At 43.4% G+C, this 19297-nt stretch overlaps 2 protein-coding genes across 2 annotated transcripts; both read left to right on the top strand.

Moving 5' to 3' along the window:
- Positions 1 to 5931: 5931 nt before the first annotated feature.
- On the top strand, positions 5932 to 13018 carry LOC306918427 (GTPase IMAP family member 8-like; the record flags this gene model as incomplete). The annotated part of the gene is made up of 7 exons (XM_079531332.1): positions 5932 to 6032; positions 6731 to 7420; positions 7861 to 8565; positions 9021 to 9139; positions 10495 to 11140; positions 12486 to 12564; positions 12988 to 13018. The coding sequence occupies exons 1-7, from the start codon at positions 6002 to 6004 to the stop codon at positions 13016 to 13018; spliced, it is 2301 nt and encodes a 766-aa protein (XP_079387458.1). The 5' UTR covers positions 5932 to 6001.
- LOC306918426 (uncharacterized protein) lies at positions 13002 to 15080 on the top strand. The gene is made up of 3 exons (XM_079531331.1): positions 13002 to 13055; positions 13287 to 13425; positions 14674 to 15080. The coding sequence occupies exons 1-3, from the start codon at positions 13023 to 13025 to the stop codon at positions 14829 to 14831; spliced, it is 330 nt and encodes a 109-aa protein (XP_079387457.1). The 5' UTR covers positions 13002 to 13022; the 3' UTR covers positions 14832 to 15080.
- Positions 15081 to 19297: the final 4217 nt, after the last annotated feature.

Raw genomic sequence — 19297 nt, 5'->3', positions numbered from 1 at the left:
TTCTTGTAGGAGGAGGTGAAGGTGGAGCTGCAGACAGACAGACAGACAGTGATGGAGGAGGTGGAGGTGGAGCTGCAGACAGACAGACACCACCATTTGATGACATTTAGCCTCTCAGACCCATTTGAGCCACGGAACCACCATTTGATGACATTTAGCCTCTCAGACCCATTTGAGCCACGGAACCACCGTTTGATGACATTTAGCCTCTCAGACCCATCTGAGCCACGGACCACCATTTGATGACATTTAGCCTCTCAGACCCATTTGAGCCACGGACCACCATTTGATGACATTTAGCCTCTCAGACCCAAAACTTAGAAAATGTTGTTTTGTCCACAATTCCATGCTGTATTGATGTTGGTACCATTAGGAGAGATAACAGGCTGTATTGATGTTGGTACCATTAGGAGAGATAACAGGCTGTATTGATGTTGGTACCATTAGGAGAGATAACAGGCTGTATTGATGTTGGTACCATTACCAAAATAACAAAATAACAATTCTTCTACATTATCTAAATGTGACTTCTTGTAAATTAACTAATGCAGATGTTTAACAATGATTTAACTCTTGAGAGTGTACAATGAAACCAAATGGACCACTGGTTGAAAACCACTATAGCATTAGCAGCAGACAGCACAGTGGCCACAACACAATACAGATAGTCCAGGGGCTGAGTCACATTCTGGTACCACCTATGGTGACCGTAACATTTGTGTATTCCTACATGTCTCTAGTTTATTATTTTGACATTTAGCCTCTCAGACCCATTTGAGCCACGGAACCACCGTTTGATGACATTTAGCCTCTCAGACCCATTTGAGCCACGGAACCACCGTTTGATGACGTTTAGCCTCTCAGACCCATTTGAGCCACGGAACCACCGTTTGATGACATTTAGCCTCTCAGACCCATTTGAGCCACGGAACCACCGTTTGATGACATTTAGCCTCTCAGACCCATTTGAGCCACGGAACCACCGTTTGATGACATTTAGCCTCTCAGACCCATTTGAGCCACGGAACCACCGTTTGATGACATTTAGCCTCTCAGACCCATTTGAGCCACGGAACCACCGTTTGATGACATTTAGCCTCTCAGACCCATTTGAGCCACGGAACCACCGTTTGATGACGTTTAGCCTCTCAGACCCATTTGAGCCACGGAACCACCGTTTGATGACATTTAGCCTCTCAGACCCATTTGAGTCACGGACCACCATTTGATGACATTTAGCCTCTCAGACCCATTTGAGCCACGGAACCACCATTTGATGACATTTAGCCTCTCAGACCCATTTGAGCCACGGAACCACCATTTGATGACATTTAGCCTCTCAGACCCATTTGAGTCACGGAACCACCATTTGATGACATTTAGCCTCTCAGACCCATTTGAGCCACGGACCACCATTTGATGACATTTAGCCTCTCAGACCCATTTGAGCCACGGAACCACCGTTTGATGACATTTAGCCTCTCAGACCCATTTGAGCCACGGAACCACCGTTTGATGACATTTAGCCTCTCAGACCCATTTGAGCCACGGAACCACCGTTTGATGACATTTAGCCTCTCAGACCCATTTGAGCCACGGAACCACCGTTTGATGACATTTAGCCTCTCAGACCCATTTGAGCCACGGAACCACCGTTTGATGACATTTAGCCTCTCAGACCCATTTGAGCCACGGAACCACCGTTTGATGACATTTAGCCTCTCAGACACATTTGAGCCACGGAACCACCGTTTGATGGGCTAAATGGGCTGTCAATCAGATAGGACTTTTCTGTGTGGATGTATGGGCTGTCAATCAGATAGGACTTTTCTGTTTGGATGGATGGGCTGTCAATCAGATAGGACTTTTCTGTTTGGATGGATGGGCTGTCAATCAGATAGGACTTTTCTGTGTGGATGTATGGGCTGTCAATCAGATAGGACTTTTCTGTTTGGATGTATGGGCTGTCAATCAGATAGGACTTTTCTGTTTGGATGGATGGGCTGTCAATCAGATAGGACTTTTCTGTGCGGATGTATGGGCTGTCAATCAGATAGGACTTTTCTGTTTGGATGGATGGGCTGTCACTTGACAGTTTTCAAATCAGCCTCATGGTGGCGCTACAACAGGCCAAGCCACGTCACACACACACACATTTATATTGCTCCTAAACATTTTGCCAAACATCACACACACACTCCTATCCTCCTGGTGGAGACCTGTGCCCAGAAGGGCACTTTTTCTAGTTTTATTGTATCCTCATGGTTTTAGCAGCTCCTATTTGTCTGATTCTAGTGACCTTTTAAGTTTAACCTCTGTCATCATTGAGAGAGTGTTGCTTGGTGATTTAAACCTGTATCTCAATCAATGTTGCTCTGAATGTCCTCATAGTGGAGGAGCTTATAGAGAAAAGGGTGATTTTGCACTAATTTGTCTAAAAGCTCCACATTTTGTCGCCCAAGGGCTGCTCTAATGATTTAGCTAGGGTGCCCGAGGCCGGCGACCTTGGGAAACTTTGCTTGGCTATATAGAAGTGTCTATTTGTACGTCTCTAAATGTTTTGATGAATTGAACAAGGTGGACCCTCTTGTAAACAAGTGTAATGCTTTATTGGGTCGTCCACTCACAGTTAACAGTCTTTGTATTGAGTTGTGCTTGAAATGTACTGTAATTCTGCAAACTGTTAATAAATATTATATCAATCAAAAACAGCGGCTGAAAGCTGGAGTATCATTAAAAACCTATAACAAAAACATTTCTAAATGTCATTCTGCTTTCAGTAGCATGTGACGTGTCAAACTAGGGGGGGTTCATGATTCTGAATGCATTCCAACCATTAGTTTTGCACGAAAAACACTCCTTGGGCTGAATTCAGCCACTTGCCCAAATGTGATGTCCTCATCACATTTGTGATGACAGCTAATATGGCTGTTTTAGCCCAAGGAGTGTTTAACTAATGCTTGTAGTGGATTCAGAATCCTGTCAGAGTCCCAGATCTAAACTAATGCTTGTAGTGGATTCAGAATCCTGTCAGAGTCCCAGATCTAAACTAATGCTTGTAGTGGATTCAGAATCCTGTCAGAGTCCCAGATCTAAACTAATGCTTGTAGTGGATTCAGAATCCTGGCTGTCAGAGTCCCAGATCTAAACTAATGCTTGTAGTGGATTCAGAATCCCGTCAGAGTCCCAGATCTAAACTAATGCTTGTAGTGGATTCAGAATCCTGTCAGAGTCCCAGATCTAAACTAATGCTTGTAGTGGATTCAGAATCCTGTCAGAGTCCCAGATCTAAACTAATGCTTGTAGTGGATTCAGAATCCTGTCAGAGTCCCAGATGGACTTTATTGAGTAGAACTCCCTTCAGTCCAGAGAGGTTCTGTTGATGTTTAATCTGCTTTTATTCACCTGTCACTTTATACCTGTTGGACTTTATCCTGATCTGACTTGGTTTGACATGTTTATTATTTTATTTACTGGACTCTGTCTTCTGGCTGCATGCTTTTTATAATGTAATCCTTAACCCATTCTGGACGGGAACCCCTTTTGGTGTTTTTACTAAGCATTATGTTATACTTTAGCTATTTAAAAATAGCAGATCTACAAGCTCGTAGCGCGCCACCGAGTGGCGCGCTACGAGCTTGTAGGTCTGCTATTTTAGAAAAATCGTGAAAATCCGGCACAAATCTTTGAATATATATATATTCTTTCAGAAGACTTTTTTTTTATTCCGACGTCAGGCCTATAGGGCCATTCCACCGCTGAAAGAAACTGCAATCAGTCAATAATAATAGTATTTGTAGTAGATAACAGCAGCACAATTTGAGTCCAGGAAGGAAGTGAGACTGCATTTTCCACCCAGGACAGTGTTTATTGTGTCCTAAACATCATTAAAATAAGTTCTGGTTGCAAAAGAGGTGAAGTGGCCCTTTAACGAAGTAGAAGTTGCTGTTGACGTTTTGACCTGCAGTCTAGTGTCCAATCACATCGTAGTAACCATCACTGGGCCAGTCTAGTGTCCAATCACATCGTAGTAACCATCACTGGGCCAGTTTAGTGTCCAATCACATCATAGTAACATCACTGGGCCAGTCTAGTGTCCAATCACATCGTAGTAACATCACTGGGCCAGTCTAGTGTCCAATCACATCGTAGTAACATCACTGGGCCAGTCTAGTGTCCAATCACATCGTAGTAACCATCACTGGGCCAGTCTAGTGTCCAATCACATCGTAGTAACCATCACTGGGCCAGTCTAGTGTCCAATCACATCGTAGTAACATCACTGGGCCAGTCTAGTGTCCAATCACATCGTAGTAACCATCACTGGGCCAGTCTAGTGTCCAATCACATCGTAGTAACATCACTGGGCCAGTCTAGTGTCCAATCACATCGTAGTAACCATCACTGGGCCAGTCTAGTGTCCAATCACATCGTAGTAACATCACTAGGCCAGTTTAGTGTCCAATCACATCGTAGTAACATCACTGGGCCAGTCTAGTGTCCAATCACATCGTAGTAACATCACTGGGCCAGTCTAGTGTCCAATCACATCGTAGTAACATCACTGGGCCAGTCTAGTGTCCAATCACATCGTAGTAACATCACTGGGCCAGTCTAGTGTCCAATCACATCGTAGTAACATCACTGGGCCAGTCTAGTGTCCAATCACATCGTAGTAACATCACTGGGCCAGTCTAGTGTCCAATCACATCGTAGTAACATCACTGGGCCAGTCTAGTGTCCAATCACATCGTAGTATCATCACTGGGCCAGTCTCGTGTCCAATCAGGTCGTAGTAACATCACTGGGCCAGTCTAGTGTCCAATCACATCGTAGTAACATCACTAGGCCAGTCTAGTGTCGAATCACATCGTAGTAACATCACTGGGCCAGTTTAGTGTCCAATCACATCGTAGTAACATCACTGGGCCAGTCTAGTGTCCAATCACATCGTAGTATCATCACTGGGCCAGTCTAGTGTCCAATCAGGTCGTAGTAACATCACTGGGCCAGTCTAGTGTCCAATCACATCATAGTAACATCACTGGGCCAGTCTAGTGTCCAATCACATCATAGTAACATCACTGGGCCGTCATGTGTCCAATCAGGTCGTAGTAACATCACTGGGCCAGTCTAGTGTCCAATCACATCGTAGTATCATCACTGGGCCGCCATGTGTCCCTGGAAAATAGCGGAAAATAGCAGATCTACAAGCTCACAATGCATTGCGATACTACGTGTATTGAGCTTGTGGATCTGCTATTTTCACCACTTTTTTTTGTAATGAATGTGGATACGAGGTTAGAACAACAAGAAAGGCTTGTTAACATCTGCTTTCACCTGCTGGTGTGTGTGTGTGTGTGTGTGTGTGTGTGTGTGTGTGTGTGTGTGTGTGTGTGTGTGTGTGTGTGTGTGTGTGTGTGTGTGTGTGTGTGTGTGTGTGTGTGTGTGTGTGTGTGTGTGTGTGTGTGTGTGTGTGTGGTAAATGACAGACAGTGAGGAATGTGATTATCACTGTAACAGTTATATTATTAGTAATGTTTATGTGCACGCAGCCAAGCACACACACGCACGCACACATGCACACGCACGCACGCACGCACACAGAGCTCTGTGGTTAGTTCAGTCAAAATTAATGTGTGAATCCAGGCTCTAAATAATGAATCAGTAGGTCTAGTGTGGACACACTAATGTTGACATGGTGTCGGTCAGAGAACTATTACATGTGAGAGAGATGTTGTGATGGAGACACATTTAGAGTCTGTTCATCTCTAGCAGTGGTTCTGAAATCTACCATGAACTGGAACCAAATGGACCTGAGGGTCCATTTGGTGCAGGTCCCTCTTTGAAAACCGCTGGTCTAAATATATTATATTCATTATATTGTCCAATGTGTGATATAACAATATAACAGTAATGACAACAAACCTATAATAACAGCAGATTATTGTAACTTACTGTATGTTAATGTTTTACAGTTCAACCAACAGCGGTAGACAGGATGGCCAGTGGAACCTCAGCTTCCATCACTGGTGAGTTCTATCAACCCTTTAGAACTGGGAAAGGATCTGTGTGGTTTTACAGTTCAGCTAAACGTATATATAGGCCTATATATACTGGATAGCAATGTAGTTTTATCAGAAAACTCTTAGGATTTAGAACAGAGGTTCTAGTATAGCAGATCTATAGCATAGCAGATCTATAGGATAGCATATCTACATTATAGCAGATCTATAGCATAGCAGATCTATAGTATAGCATAGCAGATCTATAGCATAGCAGATCTATAGTATAGCAGATCTATAGGATAGCAGATCTATAGTATAGCATAGCAGATCTATAGCATAGCAGATCTATAGCATAGCAGATCTATAGCATAGCAGATCTACAAGCTCACAGCATGACACTTTGTGCCACGCCTCAGTGTTGAGTGTTTGAAAAATGTGGAATAATAAAAATGTGGAATATTTTAACACAAATCCTCTCTTCTGGGGGTCCCTGGAAAGATATTTTCCGATGGAGCAGGGGGGGGGGGGGGGGGGGGGGGGATCTGCAGCAAATACACATCATTCTGGGTGTCCTTGACTTGAAAACGTTTGAGAACTACTGATTTAGAAGGCATTTGTAGAATCGGCCTCAGGTCTAAATCAGATGAAACAAACAAACAAACTGATACTGGTTTAGTCACATCTGTGATTTTTATCAATATTATGTTTATTTCTCCAACCAGGGAAGAACAGCGAGCCGTCAGAACTGAGCATTGTTCTGATCGGGGGAAGACCCAGTGCAAAGAGTTCAGTAGGAAACCTCATCCTGGGCAGAGATGGTTTTAAAACAAACACAACTAAGAGTGTCATGAGACAAGAGTTAGTGTCAGGGAGACAGGTCAGTGTGGTCGACACTCCAGGATGGGTGTCTCATTTACCCCTAGATCTGACCCCAAAACTGACCCAGTTAGAAATCCAACATAGTGTGAGTCTGTGTCCTCCAGGACCACATGCCTTCGTCCTAGTGATGCCATTGGACGCCCCATATGCGGGAACAGGGATGTCAGCAGAGGAGCATGTGAGTCTTCTCCTCAGTGACCGAGTGTGGAAACGCGCTATTATGGTGTTCACTGTAGCTGATAAAACCAACATGAGACCTGATCTCATTAGATCTAATCGTCAATTAAGATATCTCACTGAGAAATGTGAAGGTCGCTTCCATGTTCTTAACATCAGTGACAGAGGAGATGGTAGTCAGGTCACACAGCTGATGGAGAAGATAGATCAGATGGTGAAGAGTAGTGGTGGTCACTATGAGACAGAAGAACACGTCTCAGAGGAACTGAAGGAGAAGGAGAGAACTATCAGCAGAAGAGCAGAACAAAGGAGGACAGACTCTCTGAAACGAACCACTGGACTTCCAAAAGATACTGGTACACACACACACACACACACACACACACACACACACACACACACACACACACACACACACACACACACACACTAGTCTAAGTAGTAATGTACGTACGTTAGTATTATTCTATGATGTCTCCTGGTGGACATTCTGAACTGTACACTGAACAAACCTAATTAGATATTATGAATTAGATATTAGGAACAACATATAATTTCCTGGACATTGTATCCTGGTTCTTAATCAATCATCATTCCTAATATGGGCATGTCATTACACTGTAGGCGAACATTTCCAAGCAGGTCTACAAGCTCAAAACATATTGTGTTAATTGTGAGCTTGTAGATCTGCTATTGTTTGCCATTTGTACTGCGATGAATGATGAAATAATTATATGTCTCCAGTTTTTAAATAAGAAGCTGTCAAAGTGAAAGTAAACAATGTTTTCTCTGACAGGACTGACTGACCTCAGGATTCTGCTGCTGGGACAGGAGAACTCTGGGAAGAGTTCAGCAGGAAACACCATTCTGGGAGGAAGGGGTTTCAAAGTTAGTCAGGCAGGTCAGAGGTCAGCACAGTGTGAGGTGAGACAGGGTAGCGTAGCAGGGAGACATGTGACAGTGGTGGACTCACCAGGCTGGTACTACAACCGTCCACTACAGGACACCTCAGAGATGGACAAACTGGAGATCCAGGACAGTGTGTCTCTCTGTCCTCCTGGACCACATGCTGTCCTTCTGGCCGTTCCTCTTCATAGAGCATTCACCAAAGCACAGAGAGTAGCAGTAGAGGAACACATGACCCTTCTGTCACAGAGCGCGTGGAGTCATGCTATAGTCCTGTTCACCCATGGAGACCGTCTGGGAGACAGAAGCATCGAGCAGCACATCGAGGCTGAAGGAGAAGACCTCCGCTGGCTTCTTGACACATGTGGGAACAGGTACCATGTCTTCAACAACCAGAAGACAGATGACACTCAGGTCACAGAGCTGCTGCAGAAGATGGAGGAGATGGTGGCAGGAAACAGAGGTGAACACTATGAAGATGGTGGAGATGTTTCAGAGACGACGTCAGAGAGGAAGAAGATCAGAGAGGAACATGTCCACACATTGATGACCAAGACACAGAGACAAAGAACTGCTCTGAAAGCTCTGTTTGAAGGTGATGTTCATCTCTGTGTGTGTGTGTGTGTGTGTGTGTGTGTGTGTGTGTGTGTGTGTGTGTGTGTGTGTGTGTTTGTGTGTGTGCGCATGGATGGATCCTTTCCTGGTTTTAATGGGTTAAATAACAGTACTTGTTCCTCCATTGAACTGATCTAATGAACATTATATTATTATATTGGTGCTTTAATTAATGCATTTCAACTCATTTACATAATTGATCACATGATACTAGTCAGTATAACTTCAAATGATACATTATGTATTGTTCTGTGGTCAGTTTAGTGCAATCATTTATGCAGTTTAATCTCACTAATGTGTGTGTGTGTGTGTGTGTGTGTGTGTGTGTGTGTGTGTGTGTGTGTGTGTGTGTGTGTGTGTGTGTGTGTGTGTGTGTGTGTGTGTGTGTGTGTGTGTGTGTGTGCGTGCGTGCGTGCGTGCGCGTGCGTGCGTCAGGAGAACATCAGAGTCTACCAGAGGTGAAGGTGATGCTGGTTGGTGGAGAACAGGATCAGAGAAGCAGAGCTGGAGATCTCATACTGCAGAAGTCTGTGTTTAAACTAACTATATTCAAGGTGAGGAATATTATATGAATGTGATGTTATAATTATAATGAATGACTTCACTCTAAGTTAATAAACAGTAAAGAGATCAAATATGTTTTCTGAAGATAATGTAACAGTATATAATATAATATTATACTATATATATATATATATATATATATATATATATATCTGCTGTCATGAATGTCTATTGATCATGTGATCAGTGAAGTGTCACTGATCAAGACACAGAAATGTGTCATTTTAGATTTGTGCGGCTATTCATAAATATCAGATGTACAGCTCATCCTACGTCACTTCTGCTATTTATAGTTTTTATTTATCTTGAAAATGTAACAACTACTAATTTAGAAGGCATTTGTAGAATCAGCATCTTAACCCATTGTGGGCGGGAACCACTTTTGGTGTTTCAAGCATTATGTTATGCTTTAGCTGTTGAAAAATAGCAGATCTACAAGCTCATAGTGCGGCACTCGGTGCCACGCTATGAGCTTGTAGGTCTGCTATTTTTGAAAAATCGCAAAAATGCGGCGCAAATCTTTGAATATATATTCTTTCAGAGCGAACGTTTTCAACTCATATCTTTGCTTCTGGGGGGGGGGGGTCCCTGGAACAACATATTTTGAGATGGGGGTTGGCGGCCAATTACATATAGTCTTTGGGGTCCTTGACAATAAATATTGAGCACCGCTGATACAGAAACATGAGGTTTTTCAGAAAATTGTCATGATTTAGAAGATATTTTTTAAATGTGGACGTCAGGTCTAAATGGATGAATGTGTTAATAAACTGCTCTGAACATCCTGTGGAGAAGATAGAATGTCAAATTAACAGCTTTCAAACACAGAGTTTAAACCTTTAGAGATTTGTTCGTTTCAGAATTCAGATTATGGCACGATATTAATCCCATATTACTGTCACTGTTAAGCCCAACACACACCGTCTGTGAACGCCGCGCGTCAAAACAGCCGCCTCCGTTATTTTCATTGAACCTATCCCACACCGGCGGCGTCAGACGCGCGCTGGCGCACGTTCACGCCTCGCCTGACGCTCCGATACGCCGCTGTTCTATTTTCCAGGCGTTGCCGCGCGGCCTCCATCGGGGAATCCGTGGGCGTGGCTGGCCAGCCGCGCGGTAGCGCGCCGCGTCCTGTGGGTGTTGCTGTGACGCGCGGCAATACTGTGCCGCGTCGCTGCGCACCCGCATCACAGACGGTGTGTGTTGGGCTTTAGACAAAGTAAATGAGAATATATACATTCAGTGAGTTAATATCTGGTAAGATTTAAGAGCAACTCCAGTGAGGACAGAATAAAGTGAATGCTTTGATTATTATGACTAACATACAGTAAACTTCATATTCCAGGAGTTTAAAACCCAGACTAAACTGACAGAATGTGTCGGACAACAGAGACGAGTTGCTGACAGAACAGTGAGTGTGGTGAACTGTCCAGACTGGTCGACTACACCTCCATCACAGAAGACCAAAGACGTCCTTCTACACGGTGCGACTCTGTGTTCTCCTGGACCCCACGCTGTCCTGGTGACTGTCAATGTCGAGTCCAGTTTCTGTGAAGCTGACAGGAGATCAGTGGAGGAACACATGGAGCTGCTGGGGGACAGAGTCTGGAGACGCGCTCTGGTTCTGTTCACGTGGGGATACTGGCTGGGAGAGAGACGTGTTGAGGAGTACATCGAGGCTGAAGGAGAACCTCTGAGGAGGATCCTGGAGAAATGTGGCTACAGGTACCATGTTCAGCATGGTGGGAAATGGGACATTTCAGAAGTCACAGAGCTGATGGAGAAAATAGAAGACATGGTGATGAGGGACAGAGGACACTTTGGACAGATGACACTCATTAAAAGACTGAGAGGAAGAACAGAAGAACAATGGAAGAAGAGAGAGCAGGAGATGATAGAGAGGATGAGGAGGTCTGTGACGACGGAGCCAGAAGAACCAACCCTGCCAGCTGTCAGGAGAAGGAACAGCATGGTGCACCTTCCTCCGAGTAGTGAGTATCAATATCCTCTCTGCAGCATATTGGCATTGTTCATGCGTGCGTGCGTGCGTGCACAAAATGCTCTGTGCTGAATGCTCTGCTGACCTTTTGGATATATCATTGTAAATGTGTTGCTGTCTGTTGTCTTGTGTTCCAGTGAGTGTGTTTATATTGTCAGTGTAAATGTGTTGCTGTCTGTTGTCTTGTGTTCCAGTGAGTGTGTTTATATTGTCAGTGTAAATGTGTTGCTGTCTGTTGTCTTGTGTTCCAGTGAGTGTGTTTATATTGTCAGTGTAAATGTGTTGCTGCCTGTTGTCTTGTGTTCCAGTGAGTGTGTTTATATTGTCAGTGTAAATGTGTTGCTGTCTGTTGTCTTGTGTTCCAGTGAGTGTGTTTATATTGTCAGTGTAAATGTGTTGCTGTCTGTTGTCTTGTGTTCCAGTGAGTGTGTTTATATTGTCAGTGTAAATGTGTTGCTGTCTGTTGTCTTGTGTTCCAGTGAGTGTGTTTATATTGTCAGTGTAAATGTGTTGCTGTCTGTTGTCTTGTGTTCCAGTGAGTGTGTTTATATTGTCAGTGTAAATGTGTTGCTGTCTGTTGTCTTGTGTTCCAGTGAGTGTGTTTATATTGTCAGTGTAAATGTGTTGCTGTCTGTTGTCTTGTGTTCCAGTGAGTGTGTTTATATTGTCAGTGTAAATGTGTTGCTGTCTGTTGTCTTGTGTTCCAGTGATTGTGTTTATATTGTCAGTGTAAATGTGTTTCTGTCTGTTGTCTTGTGTTCCAGTGAGTGTGTTTATATTGTCAGTGTAAATGTGTTGCTGTCTGTTGTCTTGTGTTCCAGTTAGTGTGTTTATATTGTCAGTGTAAATGTGTTGCTCTCTGTTGTCTTGTGTTCCAGTGAGTGTGTTTATATTGTCAGTGTAAATGTGTTGCTGTCTGTTGTCTTGTGTTCCAGTGAGTGTGTTTATATTGTCAGTGTAAATGTGTTGCTGTCTGTTGTCTTGTGTTCCAGTGAGCGTGTTTATATTGTCAGTGTAAATGTGTTGCTGTCTGTTGTCTTGTGTTCCAGTGAGTGTGTTTATATTGTCAGTGTAAATGTGTTGCTGTCTGTTGTCTTGTGTTCCAGTGAGTGTGTTTATATTGTCAGTGTAAATGTGTTGCTGTCTGTTGTCTTGTGTTCCAGTGAGTGGAGGAAGTCGCTCTTCAGGATATGACACCGCCAGTGGAGCTCCAACCTTCACTGATGCTGATGTAAGTGTGAGAGAGGAAGATGTTTCATAGATGAAACTTTAGTCTGACTTTAATCACACGCATTTAAGTTCTCATTTCGTTACTTTATGTTTCATTGTATTTCCAGTCTGTGGTGACGGGGCTAGAAGAATCAACCCTGCCAGCTGTCAGGAGAAGGAAAAGCATGGAGCACCTTCCTCCGAGTAGTGAGTATCAATATCCTGTCTGCAGCATATTGGCATTGTTCCTGCGTGTGTGCTTGCATGCGCGTTTGTGTGCGCGTGCGTGTGATGACCTTTTGTGTGTAAGAGGTCAAGAGGAACAGTGTCATGTAGGGTTTTCACATCCAGTTGTTTTTAATTTTATATTGTCAGTGTAAATGTGTTGTTGTCTGTTGTCTTGTGTTCCAGTGAGTGTGTTTATTGTCAGTGTAAATGTGTTGCTGTCTGTTGTCTTGTGTTCCAGTGAGTGTGTTTATATTGTCAGTGTAAATGTGTTGCTGTCTGTTGTCTTGTGTTCCAGTGAGTGTGTTTATATTGTCAGTGTAAATGTGTTGCTGTCTTGTGTTCCAGTGAGTGTGTTTATATTGTCAGTGTAAATGTGTTTCTGTCTGTTGTCTTGTGTTCCAGTGAGTGGAGGAACTCGCTCTTCAGGATTTGACACCATGAGTGTCGTTTCAAGCCAGGCAGAGACTGATGTAAGTGTTTCCATTGTGGTCTATGTATTACATTAATCAACATAGCATAACACTTTGTTGATAACTAAGAGCTTTGGTTACAAATTAAAATGTAACTGATCATATTTGTCCATTGTTGTTTTTATATAGGAAGATACATCAGATTGAAGTGCTGATGATTGATATATCGGGATGATATTTGTGCTTTTTCACTAATTAAAAATTTCCCTCTTTCCTGTTTATTGTGACAAGGAGACACGACAGAAGAAGACTCTGTTTGAGAGACTGACAGGAGTTAAAACTCTAACAGCAGAAGAATGGAAGAAGAGAGAGGAGGAGCTGATCGAGACGATGTTGACGTTTGTGATGACGGAGCCACAAGAACCAAGTAGTGAGTCTTACTGTTGTCCTCTTATGTGGACACACATTACTTACTAAAATGTGTGTTCATGCAGTTTCATTAAAGAATGATTAGTAGGCTGCTCTGAGATGAACATTTAGGGTGACCAGATGTCCCCCGGCCGTTGCGTGGAGTCTCTCATTTCCAAGACTTTTCAGGCGTCCCACAAATTGAGACCCTGTCCCACATTGTGACTGACAGGCATCAGTGTTCAAACTGAGACCCTGTCCCACATTGTGACTGACAGGCATCAGTGTTCAAACTGAGACCCTGTCCCACATTGTGACTGGCAGGCATCAGTGTTCAAACTGAGACCCTGTCCCACATTGTGACATGGCAGGCATCAGTGTTCAAACTGAGACCCTGTCCCACATTGTGACTGACAGGCATCAGTGTTCAAACTGAGACCCTGTCCCACATTGTGACTGACAGGCATCAGTGTTCAAACTGAGACCCTGTCTGTCCCACATTGTGACTGACAGGCATCAGTGTTCAAATTGAGACCCTGTCTGTCCCACATTGTGACTGACAGGCATTAGTGTTCAAATTGAGACCCTGTCCCACATTGTGACTGACAGGCATCAGTGTTCAAACTGAGACCCTGTCCCACATTGTGACTGACAGGCATCAGTGTTCAAACTGAGACCCTGTCCCACATTGTGACTGACAGGCATCAGTGTTCAAACTGAGACCCTGTCTGTCCCACATTGTGACTGACAGGCATCAGTGTTCAAATTGAGACCCTGTCTGTCCCACAGTGTGACATGAAAGGCATCAGTGTTCAAACTGAGACCCTGTCCCACAGTGTGACTGACAGGCATCAGTGTTCAAACTGAGACCCTGTCCCACATTGTGACTGGCAGGCATCAGTGTTCAAACTGAGACCCTGTCCCACATTGTGACTGGCAGGCATCAGTGTTCAAACTGAGACCCTGTCCCACAGTGTGACTGACAGGCATCAGTGTTCAAACTGAGACCCTGTCCCACATTGTGACTGACAGGCATCAGTGTTCAAATGCCCTAATTAATAGTCAGTCCTCTAATAGTTGGCTTTCTGTTGTTTTCCAGCAAGATGTGTTTTTAAGCCCGTTATAATAGGCTGACATGAGAAATATCCCCTAGGCTACAGTAGGCCTACCAGTAAGTCGGCCATACCACCTTTTAGAACAAAATGTGAGGGTTTGTGTTTTTATTCTAATTGTAAATGTGTGGTGGTGTGTTTGTTGTCTTGTGTTGCAGTGAGTGGTGACACACCTTCTGCCAAGGTCTCAGATTGGCTGAACAGATATCCTGGACCAATAGCGCCCTCTTCAGGACATGACACCATGAGCATAGCTGCTCCCAGCCAGGCAGACACTGGTGATGTGACGAGTGTGAGAGATGAAGATGTTTCATAGATGAAAACTTTATTAGGCTTGAGTTATACTTTGTTGCACACACCGGTGTCACGCGGATGAATAGCAGATCTACAAGCTCACACAACTAGTAGTGATGAGCATTGTTGTTCTTTTCAGTGAATCATTCAGATCAGATCACTAAAACTTAACTTTGAGTTGTACAGATCTACATTTGCATTATTGTATTAATATTATATGAACATATTTCTACATTGGTTGGTGTTTAAATCACTTTAGGTTCATGTTTATTGGTCTTGATTCCTTTGTTAAATGTATTTTATCATTATATTTCTATAAGTTGTTGAATAGTAAGTACAGGCTGATATTTGCATAATTGTCCCTTTCTGTAAATCTCTATTGGTCAATAAATGTAAACCCACACCAGTCGGACTGTGGACATTACAATGCATACATTTACAACCATGTGATCTTTCAGTCAGGGAACATTATTAGTACACTTCTGGTAAACAATTGGACACAAACAGGTCAAATTAGCTTCAGATGGACAACATTCAACCTCATCCACTTTTAAACATGTTTTACTGCTGCATTAACACCACAGTATAATGAATTAGTATTACTGTAAATGACTTTAACCCCTAGGACACTAAACCTGGGTGAAAATCACCCAGACAATTATGTTGCTGATGTGGGGCTACCAGTAGTCTGAAGAGAGTGGTGCAACAGCACCCCCTATTGGTACTTTAAACATAGTAACATAGCTGTTCATTGGAGTGGTTGCAGCACTCAACAATGTTATGTATTAGGGGCAGAATAATTTCCATAAAACCTACATTTCTAAACTTAAAAGCAAATGCCCAACGTATTAGATATTGGTCATAACTTATATTTGTGTGTAGAAACTTGCATGCATTTCGATCGAGGATCCTGGGAGTAGAGAGATTTGAACTGTTTTTAACCCATTCTGGGCGGGAACCCCTTTGTGTTAGCATTATGTTATGCTTTAGCTATTGAAAAATAGCAGATCTACAAGCTCATAGCGCGCCACTCGCTTGTAGGTCTGCTATTTTTGAAAAATCGAAGAACGACTGACATAGAAACATAGCTTTTTCAGAAAACTGTCAGGATGTAGAAGACATTTATAGAATCTGATCTCAGGTCAAAATGGTGGGACATCTAAAGGTCAGAGAACGACAGTTGTTCGACATTTTATTGCCGACGGTCAAACGGTTCATGAGCTATGCCTGTTCAAAGTTAGCATTTTCAATTGAGTGCTATAGCGCCACCCTTTGGCCAATGGTCGTGGGCTTCGCGCCCTCGCTCTACCATATTTCCAAGTTTTGGGAAAACTGACTGCACGGTTCAGCCAGAACAGAGGGTATGCGGGAACGCCTACCGAGTGGCAAAAAACTACTTTCTGGCCTTGACAGTCCGTACATCCACACAGAGAAGTCATGTTTGATTGCAGTAAATTACTTTATCCGTAGTCGGGTCGCGGGGGCAACAGCTCCACCAGAGTGCTCCAGACTTCCCTCTCCAGAGCAACATTAGTGACTTCCTCCTGGGGGGATTCCGAGACGTTCCAAGGCCAGTGAGTCGATGTGTTTCCTCCAACTGCGCCTTGGTCTGCCCCGGGGTCTCCTCCCAGTGGGACGTGCGTCGAGGACCTCCCTGGGACTGGGCCCGGCGTCGTCATGAAAGGGGGCGGGGCTGGGCCTGGCGTCGTCATGAAAGGGGGCGGGACTGGGCCTGGCGTCGTCATGACAGGGGGCGGGACTGCGACACTATATAACTATGGTTCTCTGACACATTTCTCTGTGGTAACGTGTGATACAAATCGTAATCATATTGACGGTAACGTGTGACAAATCGTAATCATATTAACGGTAACTTGTGATACAAATCGTACGACTTTGACGTTGAGTTAATGCTCTCAAGTTTATTTTTGGCAGCGTTAATAACTCCAAAACATCTATTTTGCAGATCATCATGATTTAAAAATAAAAAAGGAAGATATAAAATAAAAAACAGAGGGAAAAAAACAACCACACTCAAACACAAATCTAGATCAAGCTTATTTTTGCTATTATTAAATACTGTATAAAATTATTGGTTCACTATAAAAGTATTGGTTCTATGGCATAGAGTCATGTATAAAGGCTCATTCATAGTCTGGATTTTCGGTGGTGAGGTGACCACCGAACTACAACATGACGTCACGAGCCGCGGTGAAGAGCAAACCACCGCCACCGCCCCCAGCCCTTCTCTCTGTTTTTACTCACCGCCACCCAACGTTATTTCAGCTCCGGTGGTCACCTCACCACCGAAAATCCAGACTATGAATAGGCCTTAAGTCTGGATTTTCGGTGGTGAGGTGACCACCTCTCTCCGGTGGTGAGGTGACCACCGAAGCTGAAATAACGCTGAACGGTGGTGAGTAAAAACAGAGAGAAGGGCTGGGGGCGGTGGTTTGCTCTTCACCGCGGCTCAGTGACGTCATGTTGTAGTTCGGTGGTCACCTCACCACTATGAATGAGGCTGGACTCTATGGTGCTATGGCATCTCATCCTTTCTAAATCCAGACTATGAATGAGGCTGGACTCTATGGTGCTATGGCATCTCATCCTTTCTAAATCCAGACTATGAATGAGGCTGGACTCTATGGTGCTATGGCATCTCATCCTTTCTAAATCCAGACTATGAATGAGGCTGGACTCTATGGTGCTATGGCATCTCATCCTTTCTAAAGAGCATATTGCGGTCAGCGTTAACAGTGAACAGGTACGTGTGCACAGGAAGGGAACAGTGTTCAGGGTTCTACAGCAAAAGGTTCTCAACGGTCGGCTCCGGGGACCACCCGGGGGTCCAAATGGGACACTTAACGGGTCACACCGAGCACTAGAACTATACCTCAGTGGTCCGGGGAGCACCAGGGGTCCATGAGGGGGGTAACCAAATGGACCCTTATTAGACATTTAACTCTCAATTAAGAGAATGTAGAAGAATAGTTTTTTGATCAACGTTTGCCTGTTATCTCTCCTAATGGTACCGACATCAATACAGCCTGTTATCTCTCCTAATGGTACCAACATCAATACAGCCTGTCATCTCTCCTGATGGTACCAACATCAATACAGCCTGTTATCTCTCCTAATGGTACCAACATCAATACAGCCTGTTATCTCTCCTAATGGTACCAACATCAATACAGCCTGTTATCTCTAGCCTGTTATCTCTCCTAATGGTACCAACATCAATACAGCCTGTTATCTCTCCTAATGGTACCGACATCAATACAGCCTGTTATCTCTCCTAATGGTACCAACATCAATACAGCCTGTTATCTCTCCTGATGGTACCAACATCAATACAGCCTGTTATCTCTCCTGATGGTACCAACATCAATACAGCCTGTTATCTCTCCTGATGGTACCAACATCAATACAGCCTGTTATCTCTCCTAATGGTACCAACATCAATACAGCCTGTTATCTCTCCTAATGGTACCAACATCAATACAGCCTGTTATCTCTCCTAATGGTACCGACATCAATACAGCCTGTTATCTCTCCTAATGGTACCAACATCAATACAGCCTGTCATCTCTCCTAATGGTACCAACATCAATACAGCCTGTTATCTCTCCTAATGGTACCAACATCAATACAGCATGGAACTGTAGGACAAAATATTAATTCTTTAGTTTTTTTCAACAAATGGCGGTCGGTGGCTCAAATGCCGAATTAATGAATAATGGACCTTGATGAGAAAAGCCTGTAACTATATTGTATTTTTATTTTATAGTCGGTGTGTGAATTCTGCCGTCCACTTGACACTTGAGAAGGATTCGTAAAACTAAATGTCTATATTTCTAGTGGTCAGTGTGAATGGTCCTTTAAAAAAAAAATACATTTCACAACATGTTTGTAACTTCAAATTCCATTTTGAACCATGATAGCTTCATTGAAGACATCCATCCGTAGTTCAGGTGACTGATATTGTTCTAATACATGGTTTTCTATGACTTTTTACATTTATTTTGTGGGTTTTCTTTTATACTTTATTCCATTTGAACGTGAAACATCCCTGTTTACTCTCGAGGGTTCAAACGGACCCAATTAACCCATTCTGGGCGGGAACCCCTTTTGGTGTTTTAAACATTATGTTGTAATTTAGCTATTGAAAAATAGCAGATCTACAAGCTCGTAGCGCGCCACCGAGTGGCGCGCGACGAGCTTGTAGGTCTGCTATTTTTGAAAAATCGTGAAAATATTGATTTCAGAAAACTGGAGGATTTAGAAGAATTGTTTTAAATGTTGAGGTCAGGCCTAAATGGGACCCTTAACGAGCCTGCGGTTTAAATGAACACTGAGGATTTTACAGTGTAGACTGAAGTCTACACTGTAATCTATTACAGTGTAGACTGTAGTCTACTACAGTGTAGACTGTAGTCTACTGTAATCTATTACAGTGTAGACTGAAGTCTACTGTAATCTATTACAGTG

Source organism: Electrona antarctica (assembly GCF_951216825.1).
Source record: "Electrona antarctica genome assembly, contig: scaffold_677, whole genome shotgun sequence".
Taxonomy (NCBI): domain Eukaryota; kingdom Metazoa; phylum Chordata; class Actinopteri; order Myctophiformes; family Myctophidae; genus Electrona; species Electrona antarctica.
Note: the sequence above shows the minus strand (reverse complement) of the source record. Positions and strands in the feature narration are given on the sequence as shown.